This window comes from Rhodnius prolixus, unplaced genomic scaffold (genome assembly GCF_049639745.1).
Source record: "Rhodnius prolixus isolate KJV_2025 unplaced genomic scaffold, Rpr scaffold_8, whole genome shotgun sequence".
NCBI classification, from domain to species: domain Eukaryota; kingdom Metazoa; phylum Arthropoda; class Insecta; order Hemiptera; family Reduviidae; genus Rhodnius; species Rhodnius prolixus.
This window is the reverse complement of record NW_027411593.1, coordinates 1309357-1329037: the sequence shown is the minus strand read 5'-3', so window position 1 is coordinate 1329037 and position 19681 is coordinate 1309357. Positions and strand designations below refer to the sequence as shown.

Here is a 19681-nt window from a genome sequence, read left to right as displayed (position 1 = left end):
ACCCCTAATTAACTGATATACAGACGCTTATGACATTCTGAAGTATTTGTTTGCACAGCTGTGTCCAGCCAAGGCTATATCGCGGTTATAGGAACTAGGAACGATTTGCTATAAAACATTTTGGTGTGTGGAATGTGGAAATACATAAAGAAGAATTGAAGGTTGCCTCAATACTCAGTTTTCTAAAGGTTGTGTGCAAGGATTTAAGCATGTTAAAGGTACTTTTATATCATAATATATCATTATTAATCTTAATTAACCCAGTGTAGTAAAAATCGACCAAACAACAATGTTGCAATATACTCGATTAGGAAGGACAGTACAGATATTATTTATTACAATTAAACAACATTCTGTAGTATCAAATCATTCTTTAAAACAAGATTTTCCAAGCAATGAACTCATATTAAGTGAACAAAATAGAAATGAATGTATTAAAAAGATGAAATATATGAAAGTTCCTGAGAGAGAACTAACTGAAGAAAATAAAAAAAGAGCGGCTGTATTGATTCCATTGTGCCAGGTGAATGATGAACTATCACTTTTGTATACATTACGTAAAGCAGATCTTAAAAGGCATAGAGGACAAGTGTCTTTTCCAGGTGGTATGGAAGATACGACAGACATGTCTTTAGAATTTACAGCACTTAGAGAAACAGAAGAAGAGCTTGGCATTCGCAAAAATGATATACATCTTTGGGGGTCTAGTTGGATTTATGTTGGTAAAGAATTCTCTGTACTGCCAGTAGTTGGATATCTCGGTCAAGTTGACATACAGAAACTTAATCCAAATCCTGATGAAGTGGAAGTAGTATTTACTCTACCATTAAAACATTTCTGTGATCCAAAGAACTGTAGATCAACTCAATTCCGGTATCGTGGTCAAAGTTACATTATGCCAGCATATATTAATGATGAATACAGAGTTTGGGGTTTAACTGCTCTAATCACTCACATGTTTTTATTGTCACTTCTACCAAATAATTATAAACATAAATTAAATTTTATAAAATCAGTGGTGTCTATGAAACGATGATTGATCTCAACTGTGTCATTCAAGGAAAAAAGTAATAAATAAAATTGTTTGAAGAACTTCTTTTTTAATATACATTACTGTTGTGGAAATTGTAACGTGTAGATTATATTTTAGTAGTAAATTACAGGCTGTGCAGATAATTCTTAGTTTACTTGTTGCTAGTCTTTTGATTTTATTTTCTTAAACTCTGATTAAAAAGCACTGACAATCTTGAGTTAGTTTTCATTAAAAGAAAAAAAAAGCAAAGTTTTTTATCCAACCATCTTCCCTTCCTATTTCCCGAATAAGATGTATGTACTAGTTACACATCTATTTCTGTCATTTTCTGCTTGTCTGGAATATTGAGGTATCCTTTGTTTTTTAGATATAATACTAAATTTTACTTCAGTAACACATTATGTGTCTTCTGTTTTTAGATTATAAGCCTATGGGTGAATTAGGTCAATTGTTTACTGCACTAGACACCCATGCAGAGATTTCAGGTTCGAATCCAGCAGTTTATCAGCTCTTTCTAGGAGCCTCTTACTGCTCACTATCTAGTAATGGTCATTGCCGTCTGTAATGAGATGCTCTGAAAAAGGTTCTGGGCACCAATCACTCACTTAACAACAAAAATTAGCCTTTACTCATTCCAAAGTTAAGTAATACATCGTTCATGTGCTGACAATGGCACACATGCCATTGCTGCATACTGCGGAAAGTAGTTAAAGATGGTACTGGAGAAAATTTGAGAACTTCTGAAAAAAATATATATATATATATATCTATGCGTATAATCAGCATACCTAAAAAACGAAATTATCGCTTGTGATTTTTCATTATCAAAAAGAAATCCGTAATACGTTTTAAGTCAGAATCGAACCACCTTTACTAAAACTTTTTTAGTTTTTGATATTTTCTACAGATGGTATGCATGAGAACTTCATATATTATTTTATTCTGTTAGAAATACAATACTTTCCCGGGTAACTTCATTTTAGAGGAATGAATTTCTGGAAAATATTGAATAATATTGTACACCGTAGTAAATGAATGAATTGATCAGGAAGAATTGGAACAACAGGTAAATCTTTTTATATTACTTGAAAGAATTTAAATAAAGAAAATGAACAACTTTTGGTAAAGTTTCTAGTTCCAGACGTCTATTATTGTTGCAACTATTATATTTAAAGGTAGACATTAGAAGCTTAGACTCGAACATTTTCTCAGAAAAAGCTTATATTGTCCCTAGAAACGAAGCTTAACTAAGTAAATAGCAGTTTTTTTTTTTTTTTTATCTAAACATCGTGTAAAGTATTTTTTATACTATCTAATCTTTGTAAAATTGATATTTGATCTTTGATGACCTTACAATTAACTGTAAATTTATTGCTTTAGTTATAAATTGATACTGTTTTATGAATGCGAAGAATAAATTTCACTTGGAAGCATAGAGCATTGATGAAATTCTTTGCTTAAAAAGTAAACAAAATTTACAAGTTAAATCATTTAATCAGTAAAAATTTGGTCTTGAGCACATGTTGATAAATTGTAGGAGAGATGCTGATAATTAAGCAAGCTGTTTCTTAACAATATTTCACTGAGCCTGTTATACATTTATAGAACAACTCCAATATTTAAATTACTGTTCAGTCTATCAGCTTGCTGCTTAAATTGGCAATAAAAATCATTATTCATGCCGTAAATGGCTCCATTTTTACGTTAAATATGAACAGCTCATGCCAAAAGAAACTGCTGTAGAAAGGCTGCAAGATTGCAATATTTCCTATTATACAAAGGTCAGAAAAATAACAAATAAAAAGTTCGTTTGATGGTGTTGAAGCAAATGTTTTCCAAAATTAGTTACGAATTCGAATTCCAAATCGTAGTTGGCAAAAATACAAAACTTGTGTTGTTCTTTTTAGAACTAATTAATGATAGTTATGTAGCCACATTGAGATATGTAGACTTGATTAAACTTTCTTTTACATTAAGAGATTTTATTTTAAGTAAAATATTTTCTTTACACGACACACTCCAGTAATAATCGCTAATGAAATGGTTAGATCATTTTTTTTTTTAATCTGCATACAGACCTCTGGCTACTACCAAACGACCCCAGAGGTTAATAAACCGTAAAGGAAGCTTATCGTACATGTACATATCTACCCCGGAACCCCTTGATATTAATTTAAAAAAATATGTATACGAATTATCTGGTGAATAGAGATTACCTATAAAAAGTCATTGTATGTATATCTGACGCAATCGTTATACTTTTTATTAGAACTCAAAGTAATAAGATTGCACATAAAATAGAGTATTTCTACAAAATAGTTTTTTTGGCACTAGAAATAAAACCCATTCTTATTGTTACTTAGCATGATATTCATTGTTTTAATCAATAATTAACCTTAATTGTTTTTAGATTAACAATTTTTTCCTACGATGGTATCTATAGTAATTCACAAGTACGTTTTTTCCAGTCGTTGAAAACAATTCCACAAAAATAAAAAATAAATAAAAAAAATTGATTTTTCTTAAGAAGAGCGTAATGTTATTCAGTATTGAAGTTTATTCATATTAATGGGAAGAAGTGTTCACAAGTGGTTAGCAGGAAAGTCGCATTGCTAGGTGTGCCTTCTCAGCCAAAACCTGAGAATCTGAAGCGGCAATAATACTAAACGGAATACAGAATTTAAATGATCTGTGACTTTATTTTTAAGAAATTCTGTTAACGTTTCCCAGTAGTTAATCAATTCAAAAGTCGTACTTACTCTGCCTCTGCACAGACAACTTTAGTGACTGTCAAGTTAGTCGCGAGAACATTCTCAGGCGCACAGGGCAACTGAGAAGACTTAAGAAGACGCTAATTATCTAATACTTCAATCGTCTTAAATATAAAATCGTTGAAAAAAAATAAAACGATAAAAAATTATCGTTGAATCGTCTTAAATAAAAAAAAGAAAAAGAATACGTATTATTTTGAAGTTTGCACTTACAAAAAAATGGCATTATGCTGTTATTTGCATTCAAAATTTTTCTAATTTTTACTAAGCACTAATTTTATGACTTGAATTCTTTCAGAATTAGTAGGGATTAGTTACCACAATGGTAACTTACAATTTTTGGCACTTGGTAAATTAAATAATTAGTTAATTTAATATAATTTGTGTGCTTTTTAAATTCAAATATTACTTATCAGTGTAACCAACAATCAGCATTTTATAACTTATACAAAAGGTTACGTAAATGAAGGATAGTTATTCTATTAACACAAATAAATAATTTTTTATGTTTTATTTTAATGTTTAAAGTTTTATTACTTAAGAAAAGAGAATATTGATGGTTAAATGGAAGAAAATATATTAATGAAAATAAATCAATATGGCTGCCATATGTCAGGAACATTAGGGCTTGGTATTTATTTTAATGTCAGGAGAGAATTTGTCGGGAGTACTGTAGCTTAGAAGCGTCTAAACAAGTGGAAATATATTTCATTTCATGTAATTATTATGCCTATTTAATTGTGAATGTGTGTTTCGTAACATTATTCTGTATTTTCTTTTTATTGTCATCACTGAAAAACTTAACCATTCAGAATTTCAACAAACGCAGATAAGCTTTCCAGTCTATAAGGAGACTTTAATATTAAGGTATTTTACTTAATTACAGATGGTACAAAAACTTTTCATAATGGAAGACGATGAAGATTTGGAAGCTCTGAGATTGGCTGCTTTGCAAACGATTCGCCCAAGAAAATCTATTCGAAGACCTATTGCTTCAGTTACAGCTCATAGACAACTTGAGAAGGTAAACGGCATTTACTTGAACAATTAATAACCTAAGTTTGTTTTAAATTTTGAGTTTATAATATTTTTTCGATTGTTTTACATCTCTATTGATCTTTTCTATTCATTGTAATAATGATTTTTGTCATTTTATTTTAGCAATCATTCTTTCGTCTTACATCAAATCCAAACCTAATTGCCATTGTACCCACCGATCCTAGAAATGATGTGGAGGTTCCTGAATCAAGTCCTGTTAGAAATGGAATAGATGGAAGTGGAGATAGTAACAGAACAGTCAGAACACAGTTGAATGTCAAGGAAGGTGGAAAATCAAAAGAAGAAAAACTCCAGGAAAAGGAAAAATGTGAGTCCGTTCAATAAATTCTGTTTTATCGATTTATAAGTTGAAAAAAATGCAATGCAATTTCAACTACTTAATCGTTCTCTATCGTTAATCTAATTTTCACTGTTACTCAGATTAATTGCATTCATAACTTAATCGGTGATTATGTTTGTAGTATGGTTACGAGTGTAAAATATAAACCACTCCTAAACTCATGTAGAATGATACAGTTATTGGTGGATACGTTTTGCTGTAAAATTTATTTCGGTACTTTTCCGGGCACAAGCGAAAAACAGTTTTGGGTAAAAGTGTTTTCTTTACAATTCATTAATATTTGTTTATAGTTGAACTTGTTTTGCTTAATATTAATTAATATTTGTTTATAGTTGAACGCTTTCGACTTTTATTCCGTTGACTTGGCTCGCGTTTGGTTCACAATAATTGGCGACATTTGCGCCCGGCTAACGGAAAAGTACCCATCATTTCTTATTAGATTTTCCGATTTCTTCTAATATGCCATTCTAGAAAACTTTTATTTGCAAAGAATTAATCTAATTGCAGTTAATTAATTGTGTGATTCTTATGTTTGATTCTTGTTTGTTTGTTTTTAGCTTTGAGGGTTCGGTTCAAAAGCAATACTTCAGTAGAAGTGGCCGAAAACAAAGATGGTGAAGAAGATAAAAGTAGTAATAACACCACAGTAAATACACAAAGCAGTTCAGATTCCAATAAGAATTCAGATTGTGATCAAACAGAAAATATTAATTTTGATGAAGATGAGCTGGATTTTGAAGGGGATACGGTAACATTGCACGATGATGACGACAGTCTCGACAGGTTGATGGATGAAATGGAACAAGAATTCAGCCAAGGAACTTTGTCTGCTACAAATAATAAGTCAAATCAAAATAAATCAAAACAGAACAAAACAGTAACCAAATCTAATGAAGCAAACTCTAATGCGACTGATGTTGGCAAATCTGGTTCAGCTAGTAAATCTTCATCCTTAAAACAGAGGTTTTTTTTTTTAAATACTTTTTTATTTTTCGTAGCAACAAATTTGTGATAAAATTATTTATTTTATTTTATTTCTTTTAAATAGGTTCTGGGTTTAATAGTTGTAGTATAAGTGCAAAGATAGAAGTATAAAGTATAAGTATAGAAAAGTTTAGATTGAATTATTGAAACATTGATTATTCTAAATCATTTTGGCTGTTGAGTTAGTGACGAACAAGGTCATTATTTTGCCATTGAAAGTTGGTAAATTGCAATTTTTCACCAACTTTGCGTGTTAGAGTGACATAATTGCCGCTGTTGGAGAAGGTCGGATGAGTCTGTTTAATATAATTTTTTTTCTGCAAACTATATCTCTCAATTAATGTTGTTCAGCTCCAGCACAAGATCTCAGACACCCAGTGGGCAGAGTTCGAGAAAGAGTTCTTCACCAGTGACTTCGCCCCGAATCCAATCACCCCCATTAAGGAAGAGACTCTCTCCATCGTCACCACCGCCGCCCAGAAGACGTTCACCATCACCATCGCGACAAAAAAGACGGCGATCTTCGCATACTCCTCCGCGCAGATTCTCCAGATCACCTGCAAGCAGTAGGAGCAATGTTTCCACCAAATATGGCGCCAGATCGCGATCTCCCTTCTCTAATAAGCGCGGTGGTCAGTGTAATTTCAATTATTTTAAGAACATAGTAAAAAATATTTATTTTAATGAATAATTATTAATTTGTAAAACAAAAAACGAGTTATTTGTAACTTTGCTCAGTAGGAAGAAGAATGTCCGAGTCTCCTCGAAGACGCAATTCGCCGTCCTCCCTTGGTCACAAAGGAACCTATCGAAATAACGGTTCGCCCTCAAGAAGAAAATCCCCATTAACTACAAATTTAAAACGCAGATCTACCTCACCAAGCTGTGGACGCCACAGGAGATCTCCTAAAAGATCACCAGACAGGTCTATAGTCCAAACTCACCCTCCAGAATCAAAACCACGTTGGAAATCTCATCATAAAAAAGTTATCTCTCAACATAAACGGGAATTCAGGTACCTGCTCTATTAATTTAACTTTTTATAATAACGATTGCTTCAAATTATATATAATGTTAACCTGATGCTTTGTGAACAACACGTTTTAAATTAAACATAATAATTAATATTTTGCATTACGATTTTCATCGATCATCAGGAATCAATCGATTTGTGCCATACAGTTTATCTTCATTATATTTAAAACTTCGGTCTCGTCACTTCAGCATCTGACTAAAAAAGCTTTTTCATTAAAGAAAAATGCCCGTCAGAGTATAAAATCTTTCCATGTTTTGCATACATTGTAACTTTAACTAAGTATTGAATCTTAATTTTCAGTTCAAGAAATTCTAAAGTTTCAAGACACACATCACCGAGTCAAAGAGTTGCCGATGAAAACAAACCACACAGAAATGATAAAAAATCCACCACCAGCCGGATTGTAGAAAATATAAATGAAAAGAAGCAGAAGGAGTGTAGTAAACCAGAGGAATCGTCCTTGGATCCTAAATTTGAAGCGAGAAGAAGGAAATTTGAATCAAGTGTATTCATAACTCCAGGCAATAAGAAAATCTGTCTAAAGAGTTCCAGTGATGATAATTCTTTGAAAAAAATTGAAAAGAAAACAGAAAACTATAAAGAAGAATGTTTGGAGATTAGACACAGTGAGGAGGAAGACAGTCCGCAGAGGTGTTCTCCGACAGATTCACACAATAGGAAATCTTACTCGCAGGAGACTGTAGGGCGGCGAGTAACAACTGTGAACAAAGAGACGAGCCCTTTGATGAGTTCTAATAAAAAGAAGAGTGTCATCCTTAAAGAATGTGGTGAGTAAAGGTATCTCTATTAATATTATAAATTCTAGTCTTCATCTTATTCCTTACGAGAGATCTGGGCTCTACAAGGAGTTGATAAACTTAAGATAATAAGAAGGGACTTATTTATGAATTATAAAGTTCTTTATCGCAGGGATTGAAGTAACATAGCGCCCCTGACATCAATTTCCACTCTTTGTTAAGAAGTAGAGCGGGATTACTTTTCATAAACAAAAATTCGTTTAATTTAAAACATGTCCTTGATGTTTGACCTAAACAAACGGTAATTCTACTCTCATTTTCGGCTCCATATTTTCGAGTTTTTTAAGTTTCGAAGTTGAGCTATTTTATGAGGTCTGTTGTCGAAAAAACATTAAGAAGAAGTGGGGAAGCCATCAGTTATTCCCTTGAATACTACCATCAGATTTCCTTATTATAATAATTGCTTTTATTTTACTTAACATATACAATTAAGATTGTTTCTTATTTTTAGGGCAACCTCAGCGAGTGAGAATAGACCGCGCTTCGCTAACAATAACCACAGAAAATCGACCAAAATCCAACAATCATTCGGTTATTAAATTAAGCGAAGATAAATGTGTAAGTTGTCCAGATCCTGACATACAATACATAAACTCCGGAAATGGTGCTGACGATGGTGGAGAAAATATTAAGGAAGATGTAGTAGAAATAAAGAAAGTTATTAAAAAGAAAAAAAAAAATAAAGAGTTAAAAAGAAAAAGGGAAATTTTGTTAGGTGAGGTTAGTGGTGAGAAAGTACGAGAAAAGCGTAGGGAAGGCAAAAAGGAAGAATTGACGATGATTGCAAGTAAACATGGCAACAATATCAACAAGCCAAGTCTTGATCTACGAGCCGAGCTCAGTAGGAGACGGGCAGAAAGGCTTAAAGGGGTAAATTTACTTATCTGTTATATTATAACTAAAAAACTAATATTGTAATGACAATTATCAACCAACATTTCTTACAAAGCATAAAGTTCAGCAGCAAATCTCAGAAACTCGATCTTTCCTTGAAATTAATCAAAAAGTAATGAGCCAAAAATTTGCTTGTTGAATGACCCTAGGTGACAATAAGGTTTCCTCCGGAATTGCAATCTTAATGAAAGATTTTTTTTTCTTTTATTGAGTAAAGCCGCCAACGATTATCGTTACACTTCTTATGCTCGTTGCATAGATGTAGATCTGTAATGTTTAATGTTTGTCTAGTGACTTTTTCGTCCATAGGAGAAGAAATATTTTCAGTTTTAGTCTTATTTTTCATTTATTTTTGCTCATTGTATTAGAGTCAACTATTAACCTTGTCAGTTTTCATTCAATAAATTTTAAAGTTCAGTTTTATTAATTATGTAAGCGAAACTAATGCAGAATTGTTAATTAATCATGACTTAGCTCCTGGGTCAAAAGCTGGCAAAAGTAAAAAAACAGATTGAAATTGACAATATTTCTCTTCCTCTGATCTAAAACTTTTACTTGAAACATTTTTCCTAAAAAAATTCGATTAATGATTTTTATTGGAGAAATTAAGTATCTTTAAGAATACGAAAAACTTTATATTTCGATTTGGTTCTTCAAAGGGACCCGACTGTAACTTAGTTATCAAATTCCTCAATCAGAAGTTCACTTTACTAAATGGATTTTTAGCTTTTTTGAGATTTTAAAGATCGATTTTCTTTAATTGAACACTTATTTGATTATTTTTACACATCGTGTTTGGTACACCTGGACATACTTATATCAAAGACATTTACAAGTTTTTCTTTTACATTTTTATTAAAGATGACCATTTTCAGGTGACTAATCCAATGGCTAGAATAATCCAGTCGGCCTTCGAAGATGTTGTAGCAAAGTAAGTGCCATTTTTATTTTCTTTATTACTATGTGTCTAAAGTATAAAATAATTCGAATTATTGAGTTGACGCCTAAATTCGTACCGCTTTTTCCTCTGTAGAAAACTAATTGATCAAATTCGCTCACCAATTGATTATATTGTTGAGCTATCGATTTGTAAGGTCTAGAATTCATTTGCTCGTAAAAAAATTCTTTACAAGGATTTTCTGAAGATCATTCGCACCAGTCGCCTAGTTCTTTAGTCTCAGAATAAAAAAGTTGATGGTTGGAAGGGCAAAATCTGGGAAATAGTATTTTGGGAGAAGAATTTCCCAGTGTTATCTCCAATGGCTTATTTATGCATGTTTGCACCACATCTGGGGACATTGTCACGTCGGATTTGACGATTTGGACATTTGTGTTGAATTGCCTCCTCCACATTGGGAGTTGCTTGCAATACAGTGCAGTGATAAGGTCTAATGCTTCTGCTGCCAAACCGAATGTTACCATCCATTATTCTTCCATGTCCTAAAAGACTTCCATCATAATCTGAGATAGAAGGCCTTGTCTTGGTGGTGACTTTAGTGTTCTATATGGATTTAAACAAACTATGCCACTATTTTTTCATCTGTAACAAGTCAAGCGAAAAACATGTTTATGATGACGAACGATTTTCCGTTAATTTCATGGCAACAGTTGGATATCGATTTCCACTGATTTAGGTGCAAATATGCCGAGTGTTCTCTCATGCTGAGCACTCCTTGATAAACTCGGACGGGAAGATGTCGGATCTGGACTTCATTTGTACTTGACTTATGACAACTTTCATCTGCTTTAACATCGAATCAAAAACAGAAAAAGATAATCCTAAAATAGAATAGTACGAATTTATCCGCCAAACAGATGAATTGCTTCAATTTTACCATTTTTTAATTAGAGCTCTTTTGATTTTGTTTACAGTAGAAAGAAATTTGATTCAAAGAGTACAATCCCAGACAAAGAGTCAGACACACCTTCAACTTCCGGTTAGTCCTTTAAATTTATATAATTAGCTTTATTTCTTCCTTCCTTCTTCAATTTATAAGTTCGCCATAGAAATGAGGTTTATCTCATTAGCAACAACAAAAAGTTGATGTAAACCTGCGTTTTTCAACCTAAAAATTGGCAAATTATGGTTCGCAATAGTAAGTATTTTCTACATTCGGCGGATCTGACTTTTGGCTGCAAAAATATTACTTTTCTATTTATTATTTTTATTTACGCTGAGTGCAATGTAAATCTCTACCCCTACACGATGCAGTCACCACTATAAATCCGACACATCTCACCTGTATATTTTTTTAAGGCAGTTTATTCGTAACTATTGTTAGTAGCTTTAATATATATATATTATATATAATCAAGGGAAATATATGTCACGTGGTAATAAATGTAGAAGATTGTAATTTGGTTTTTTGTATCATATTTTATTTTGTAATTTTTTATTTCAGGTTTGAAGTTTTTTTTATAATTTTTAACTTATCGTTTTTGTTATAGGTTTAATTTATAAATCGAAGGGTAGCAGAAGAGTTCATGTGCTTGAGGACTCTTCGGCAACTTCCACTTCTTCATATAAAAGTAAGTACTAGTAAGCTTTCCATATTTTATTTACTATAAATGACGCATTCTGTGTATGATATTTTGATCAGATGTGAGATTAAAGACTATTAGCTGAATCCAAGGTGATCTAAAAGATCTATTGTGGCTCCCTAAGTGACAATCTTACTAATCGAAATTGCACTGTATATATGGACAAATATTTGTGTCCAGAGGTTTTACAGTTAGTTCTTAAACATCTTCGAATTCGGATAATGCTCTCTAATTAAAATTAAAAGGATTTCAAGAACATTTTGCAATATTTGATTTGTGATTGATTACTACATATTCTGTTCGTAGTCAGTAAACATTTCTAATTATGTAGAGATAGACGAAGATCTATCTGATGAGCAACGTGGCTATTCTGAGGAGGAAGAGTTGGAGGACGAGGAAGCCAGTGGTGGAGTTGATGTTGATGACGAAGATGACAACAGGAAGTTCAGTGTCACGTCAACAACTCATAGAAATACAAGCTTGAGGACTACTTCAGTTGGCAGTGGTAGGAGCATCCTTCGTAGGAGTCAGGTAATAGATCAACCATTACAGAAATACAGGCATGTACTCCTACGCCTCTTCGCATCACTGAATAAGATCTTAGTATTTCAAGCAAGTTTTCGAATTAAAAATCCTATTAGACAACAAATACTTTTTTTGAATACTTGCGTTTTAGATCCATAATTCTGGCGTATTCATTCATTGACATTTCCATTTCAACATAGCTGTTTCTTTTCTTCAATCTTTCCGATTTTTGATTTTCATACATTTTCAGCGACTGATTTTATAGGTAAAAATTTAATTATATGAGTCCCACCTCTTTTTTTCAGTACTAGGAGGGCACAAATTGGGATTAGAGCCTTTATAGGCACAGTTCCGTTGCGTTTTTGAAGTCCTAGTAGCAATGAAAAAGAATTCAAGAACGTTTTTTGAAGAAAGTTTGGAAAGACACCTTTCCTCAAGGACCCGACTCTTCCTTTGGTAGAGGCTAAACTACAGATACGTAGGGTGTTCCGTTTTATTGAACCCAACTCAAAATAACCGTAACAATTGTCAGTTTAAATTTAAACCGATTCTCGCTGCTTGAAATGCAATGATTGAGTTTTAAACCTATTGCACAGCGCAAAACCCTAATAAAATAAAGTAGCATTAAATAGTAAAGTACAGATATTTCAATTCACTTCTCTTCAACCACATTTATAGTTATAAAATGTAACATTTTTTAGCATTAAAACAAACACTCATGATGAAATAACCACTCTCAATCGGACAGATTGAACATTTTTATTATTTTATAAAAGAAAATGAAATTCCTAAAAACCTCAAAAACCAGTTTACTAAAAATGTATGAATGTCCGGATTATTTAATCGGTTAGAATTTAGGAGTTCAAGCTGGGAACATCAAACAAAATTATAAGTATATCTTATTCCATTTTTGGTTTTCTTTCGCAGCATACAGGTTAACCTCTTTTGTATGGCATCCATTTTGTAGTTTTTTACATGTTAATAATTTTCTTTGCAAAAAAATTATCCCATTTATTTATTTATTTTTGTAACATAGATTTTATTCATATATTGATTGTGAGCTTTTGGGAATTGATGCATTGTAGACAAAAACCATTACAGAATAACGTATTACGAAGAGGTTTTCTGACAAAATAATTTGGTTATTAAAAATTTTAAAATATAGTAGTTCTGGCGTCTTATCTCCTGGAGAGTAGCTCTTCCAAAATGGCGATTAAACCTGAAGAATATTACTGTGAAGAATGTGTGCTAAGTTGCTCCAGCTGAGAATACTAGCGCTAGATATCGTACATGCAATATACTGTTCCATATGTTAACCCTTTAGAAAATGGGTTCGGAATGAGTTTTGAGCCTAAATAGTGCACGTTTTAGTAAGCGAAAGCCTTGTAAGAAATAGCAAGAGTATGAAGCGCTGTGTACAAAGGAAAAAGTTTAAATAGTCGATTACAAGCAGTAATATCAGCTCTAACGACCATAGCTCAGCAGAAATCAGACTTGACTACACAAACAAAGGAAGTGGAAAGGGAGAGGCTGAAGAGAGATTAGTCACAGTGTTGTATAACTGTGCTTACCGACTCAGTTAGAGTACGAGATAAGATATTGGATAGCTTATCAAAAGTACCATGAGCAATGGGACCATCTCCTGCAGCTGCCGTTTCGGATTTGTTTCAAGAGTTACAATTTTGATTTTTTAAGAAGGAATTTATTCTTTAGAATGTTACCAACTTCAGTTATTATTTTTTATTTTTTCCAAGATTTTGACCTAAGGGGCTATTTCATCTTCAGGGCTTATACTGTTGTCAGTTATATATTTTTTTTAACATTGTTTTAAGATTGGTGTATCTTCTGACCTATCTACTTATGCGATTTTTCTCCTGCTTTTGGCCTAGGGTTTCCGTCCGTAATCGTGCGAATTGACCTATCTTTTTTGGGGGGGCTGAATTTGCAATGCCATAAAATGAAAGCTCCAAAAGACTACATCTTGATGACATAACCGGATTCTCAATTTTTCTTCGAATTTAAAAAGTTGTTAGTGTTGTTATGGAAAAAGTTAGTTGCTGTAACAGCGAAAAAACGGAAACGTCTACAATAGCTAATTCAATTGGAAAGCGTACAAAAAAACAAAGGCATAAACATTGCTTTACTTGCCCAGGTTAGGGTTAACAGCTTTAATAACTACATGATTTCTTCCTTTATTTGTATTGGAAGCTAGCGAGAAAAGGCGTTCGGTAAAGCATATGTATTTCTTTTCTCGTTCTCGAGACCAATATGACCCGGTTTTGTAGTTGCTAAACTTTCGTGACGAAATGATCTTGCGATACTTACCTTTCACTGTTCTTTTTTTATGTGTGTGCGTGTCTGTGTGTGTGCTTTCGTTACATGAAGTTCCTATTAATTGCATTAAAAAAACAGTTATCTAAATTTTATTTACAAATTTGACCTGTAATTTTTCTTTTTTCTTAGACTGTCTGTGATATTTATGTGTGATGTTATTATAATATGTAAATTTATTTATTTTTGAAATGAAATCAGTGTAATTTTATCATTATTTATTTCATTTTATTTATTTTCTCTGCACAAAACGTACTAGTTTTTTTTTTTAAATTTTGTATTTCATTTATGAAGCGATAGGTGCTCAGTAAAAATTATTGCTCCTACTAATTTTTGCAATCTTACCATGAGTTACCTGTATTGACGAATTTTGCTTCACCATTATTTGTTACTGATGAAAGAATAAAGTTTGTAGTTCATTCTTTGGATAAATGTTCATCTTTCTTTATTGTTTTTATTTTTTTTTAAGTAGTCACTTGCAGTAAATTCTACGTGCTACTAAAGATTTCTTTAAAAAAATTAATAATTGTATTTATTTTTCCCTTTTTTTTTTTTTTTAGAAGAAACAGAGTTTTATAAATAAAGGTTGATTTGTTGGTAGATTTTTTTATTTTCCAACAATTATGTGTCAATTAAGTGGCGTTTAGATATTTTTACTCACTCCAACTCCCAGTAAGACTAAAGCTTTCTTTCTTCCTTGAGTTAACTCTCATTTGTTTGCTCTTATTGAAGAGTCCGTCAACGGTACCCTGAATAGCAGTTGTGAACGTAAAAGTCTTAAAAACTTATCTTTTATTTTAGCAGTATTAATTGTCATTCAAGTGGATTTTCTCTTTTAAGAAAAAAGTTGATTTAATCTCATTGATTATATTAAAAATAAAGGTGAAACAGTTCCTCTAAAATTGTTGAAAATCTAAAACCGAAATTAATAAAACTAAGCAAAAAAAGAAGCAAATCGATAACTGACATTACGGTTCCATAATTTGGTTACCATCGATTATTTTAGTTTTCAACCCAATTCTGGTGTACACAAAGTACAGTTTAAAACTCGTAATTCCTTTAACTGCAGCCTATTAGTCGACTCCTTGTTTGTTTTTTTTTTTATAAAGAAAATCTGATTGCAGAAGTATCAGCTCTAGAAATCACTCTGTTAATCTCAAAATGGAGTAGGATTTGTTTTTGTTTTGATTTTTTTTATTTTGGTGGGGAATAGGTATGAATTAGCGAGTGCTTCTTGTCTTAGAGCACATATTCAACTCTGACCATCTTATTTATAAAGATGTGTTAAAGCCATTCCCTAATGATTAGTCTTCTTAAATAACATTTATTTCTGTACTAAATTAATGGAAGTTGTAACGTTTTGTTAACAAAATCCGTGTACATAAATGTTAGATTATTCTAAGTGAAGAACTTGTTAATTTTTTTTTGTATGTATTAAACCTCTACCACACTATTATGTGTTTAAATAAATGTTACTTAGTAAAGTTTTACAGTAATGACTGTAATTAATGAATTAGTATGTGGTAAAAACGTTTATGTGAAACAATTACTGAACTTAAGCTGTTTAAAATTGTGGTATGGTTTCGTTTATCGTTGCAGTTTCACATTTTTTTTTTCCTTAAAAGGTTGACCAATCAATGCTTACAGTTTGTCATCCATATTCAAGCTTCATCTCCATATTTATTTAAACTGTGCTTAAAATTTAGTGTGTGATGAAGCTTAATAATGGAAATCAAATTCTATAACACTAATGATGGCTAAAAGTTCGAATGCTATGGTATTAACTTGAGGGCAGATATGTTAGACGCAATCTAGAGCTAGTGCAATTAAATTACACCTGATTTTTAGCTAGATATTGTTGTTTTAATTTTTTTCCAAATTACCGGTTCTAATTATAATTATTTTTTATTATTCATTAAATTCTATGTTCTGTTGACGTTTATAGAATTTAATATACATTAATAATATATTTGTTTCTTGGTCAATTTTATTGACGGTAAAGGAGCATGGTCAGTTTCCTTCTAAATTGGCTGATCGATCTTTTTGGTCATCTGTGAATTTTAAAATGGCCCAGGCCCGGGACTGGATTTTCTTCATCCTTGGTCGGTTGCTATTGTTTTTCTTTATTGGCTTTTTAAGCACTGAAGGGCCCAGGGACCGCTAAGGTTTCCCTCCTCACTGACCAGTAATAATAGTAATAAATACTTTCACGGATAAAATCAAAGATAATAGTTCAAAGTAGGCTTTTATTATCAGAAAAAGGATCTATAGCGAAAACTTTTAAGTACAATGAATATCAAATGCTCAGCGAGTTGACCCAATAGTATTTCTATTCACTCTGAAGATGATTTCCCAAATTAAATTGAAACGCTAAGTAGCAGTCTCATTAATTGTTGGATAATATAATTCATCATTAATATCAACAATTGATGCCTTTTATGTGAAAAATTGTTACAGTTTGGAATAAATACTTTTACTTTATTTTATTTTGTTATTGCCCAATCGGAATATTATCATATGTATAAATATAAATAGTAACCTTGAAGTTTAAAAAATTATCATCATTAGTATCTCTTAAAAGTGCATTCGTTATGTATGTTTAGGCTTGCTTTACATTTCAATTATTTACTTATTATTTATAACGTCATTTTTACAGCTAGTTAATTAATTTTGTATTAAGTATATGTTTCTTTTTTTATTTTTACGCATACAATTTTAGTTTATATGTTCATTTTTTTAGCTTTTGTTCAAGACTAAATTAGTCTATTAAGAATGATTATAATCCGCTGACGTATTTTTGATTGCCAGCTGCAAGGAGTTTGGATTGATTCATTTGCTTACTGGTGCTAATCTTAGCGAATTGATTTGTAAGTTCTAGAATTTTCTCTGACGAAAACATCCTCGTATTAAAACATCCTGAAGATTAGCAAACATTTAGGAAATAAATCACTCGTCATACCTGGCAGCTGGTTGATCCACCGGCAAGATCTTTGCGTTTTTTTTTCCAACATTGCGATCCTTTTTTGTATTATTAATTCATTGTCACTTTTTTTTCTTTATCAATTTTCGAATTCTAAGAAGTATAAGAGTTGTAAAAGCTAGCTGAAGCGCTATTTTGTAGATCTATTGAGTTGATCTAGGTTTCGGGCACTACTATTAGTGGCCTTCAACATGTGAGCTGCACAGGGAATTAAAGAGTTGAATACTTTCCAACTGTATCAAAGAGACGTGTACTCCACAGCCTCTTAAACCCCTATGAAGCTTATGATGAAGCGTTAGTAATGGCGTGTAGAAATGTAGAGCAACATTCAAGGATTGTTTGAAAAGAGTTTCTCTGGCCATTTTTGGACATAGCATGTAAGGGGGAAACTTCTTAGTACAAACCCACAAATACCTTACCCTTTACACTTTGACCCTTCCTGTGATGACTAGCAAGTTAATATAGCTGACAGAGCCATTGGTTCACCAGAAATGTGAGTGAATGTGAGTTCCTAAATGTGCAATTTCATACAATTTTGAAATATATTGCTGTGCTGTACTTTTGCTAAGCAGCAAAAAATCCAGTTATTTTTTTCAACTTCTGCTCATATTTACTCAATATCTTCCATTGAAATAGTGTGTGTGTGTGTGTGATTCTAGAATTGTGAAGCCTGGGAGTAATTGATGTATTTTTAATCGTTCCCTGATTGACATTCTTGTTCGTCATTGTTCCTGATGGGATCCCAATCAAAATGTGTTAAAAGTTATGTTTGTCGTTTTGCTTGTTTACACCATTTATCAACATGTTCTGTTAATAATCTTCTTATTTTTACGCGGTTATAATCATTCTTCAATTATTTTCCTTTATTTGGTTAAAATAAAATACATTTTATTGTAAACCTAAGAGAAAATTATATAAAAAATTATAATAATTCAAATTAATTACCATTTTTAAATATATTCAGGTTTAAATAATCAGGCTACCATCAGATGAAGAAAAAAAGAGAGAAAGTAAAATCACAAACAAAAAAACAAATAATTTGCTGGGGAATCAATTATTAAAATATACAAAAAATAATTATAGAAATTATAATTATAAAAAATATATAAGCAAGTTTTGCAAGAATAGTTAAAACTAAATTGTGGAAAACTACAAGAAAAACAAACAAAAGGCAGAATGTTTAATTGTATTTTGTAAATATTGATAAATATTCAGTTTAATTTATGTTAAATAAGAATTTTCATTGTATAACCTATAGCTTGGAAAAACATAATTGTGATAGGAAACAATTTTCTGTTAAAAACAAAATCATTTTCTTTCCATCTTTCTTGTGCCCAACCTTATAAATTCAAAAAACTACAACAAAATCTTCCAATAATTTCTGTTAACAAGAAACAGTTCCAACAACCTCCGCCTAAACAACTTACTTCTCAGTTTTTGAAAAACAAAACAAAAAAAGATTTGTCGTTTATCAGTGAGTGCGGGGTTCTACTCTTCTTATTTGCCTGCTTGAATTTTTTTTGCTCAAACTTAAGAGTTCTCCCAAAAAATGAATTAAGAAATTCATGAAAAAACGACAGGAATCTTAAACTATTGGGTTTTTTCTTTCCTAAATGATATTGTTTAATGGAACGTAACATTTTTTTTTTTTATAATTATACAAAATGTAATCGTAATTTATCTATGTACTAAATGAAAGACATGGGGTGGTGTTTATTTTAATTTTAAATATCCCTTATGCTTTCTATAAAATTTAAGATTTTTTTTTTTCATATTTTATATTTTTATTCAGGTGCCCACTTTTATAAAATTTTAAAGAAAACTTTTTATTGTTGGATTAATGTTTTAAAATCATTTTTAGAATTAAAAAAAAATATAAATAAATGCAAGTTAATTTTTTTTTTCTAATGAAATATTTTTTTTTCTTTTTTAGAATTGCTATTTTTATTTTCTAATAAATTTTAGCATAAATTATTTATAAAAGTTCCTTAACTTCTAATTAGTAGAAAAATCCTTCAGAGTTTATTTTCAAATTTATTATTTTATATTATTTTTTTGCTTCCCAATAATTCATCTAGTCAGTTGTAATAAGACATTTTTGGTTTAGTTTTCTAAGTAATTTTCTCTCTTTTCCCTTCAACGTGAATTTACAGGTTTTTCCTACTTTGCTCCTTTACCTCTCAACTCCACTTTTTCATTCACTTTATTTTACTTACTTTCATTATTAATATTTTTATTTTTTCTTGTACAATATGTATATAATAAAATTTTGATGTGTTAATTATTGTTTGATTATCTTTTAAGTTTCAATTATGTTAAAACAAAAAATCAGTATATTTTTTTTTTTTCAAAATTGTTAATGTAAATAA

General features: G+C 31.2%; 2 protein-coding genes across 4 annotated transcripts; both read left to right on the top strand.

The window, feature by feature from the left end:
* The first annotated feature begins 44 nt into the window (after positions 1 to 44).
* Positions 45 to 2781, top strand: LOC141450678 (mitochondrial coenzyme A diphosphatase NUDT8). Its single transcript, XM_074121323.1, has one exon. The coding sequence runs from the start codon at positions 290 to 292 to the stop codon at positions 1034 to 1036; it is 747 nt and encodes a 248-aa protein (XP_073977424.1). The 5' UTR covers positions 45 to 289; the 3' UTR covers positions 1037 to 2781.
* A 1588-nt stretch (positions 2782 to 4369) lies between these two features.
* On the top strand, positions 4370 to 18425 carry LOC141450671 (uncharacterized). Of its 3 annotated transcripts, XM_074121305.1 has the most exons (13): positions 4370 to 4521; positions 4691 to 4828; positions 4966 to 5170; positions 5761 to 6166; positions 6539 to 6819; positions 6926 to 7202; positions 7524 to 8011; positions 8493 to 8911; positions 9811 to 9866; positions 10808 to 10872; positions 11384 to 11464; positions 11808 to 12007; positions 18277 to 18425. In XM_074121305.1, exons 2-13 carry the CDS (start codon positions 4691 to 4693, stop codon positions 18280 to 18282), a joined length of 2622 nt encoding a protein of 873 aa, XP_073977406.1. In that variant the 5' UTR covers positions 4370 to 4521; the 3' UTR covers positions 18283 to 18425. The 3 variants fall into 3 exon arrangements, with proteins under 3 accessions (XP_073977406.1, XP_073977405.1, XP_073977404.1); XM_074121304.1 differs by lacking the exon at positions 18277 to 18425 and having other exon boundaries at positions 6929 to 7202; positions 11808 to 17328; XM_074121303.1 differs by lacking the exon at positions 18277 to 18425 and having other exon boundaries at positions 11808 to 17328.
* The last annotated feature ends 1256 nt before the right edge of the window (positions 18426 to 19681 follow it).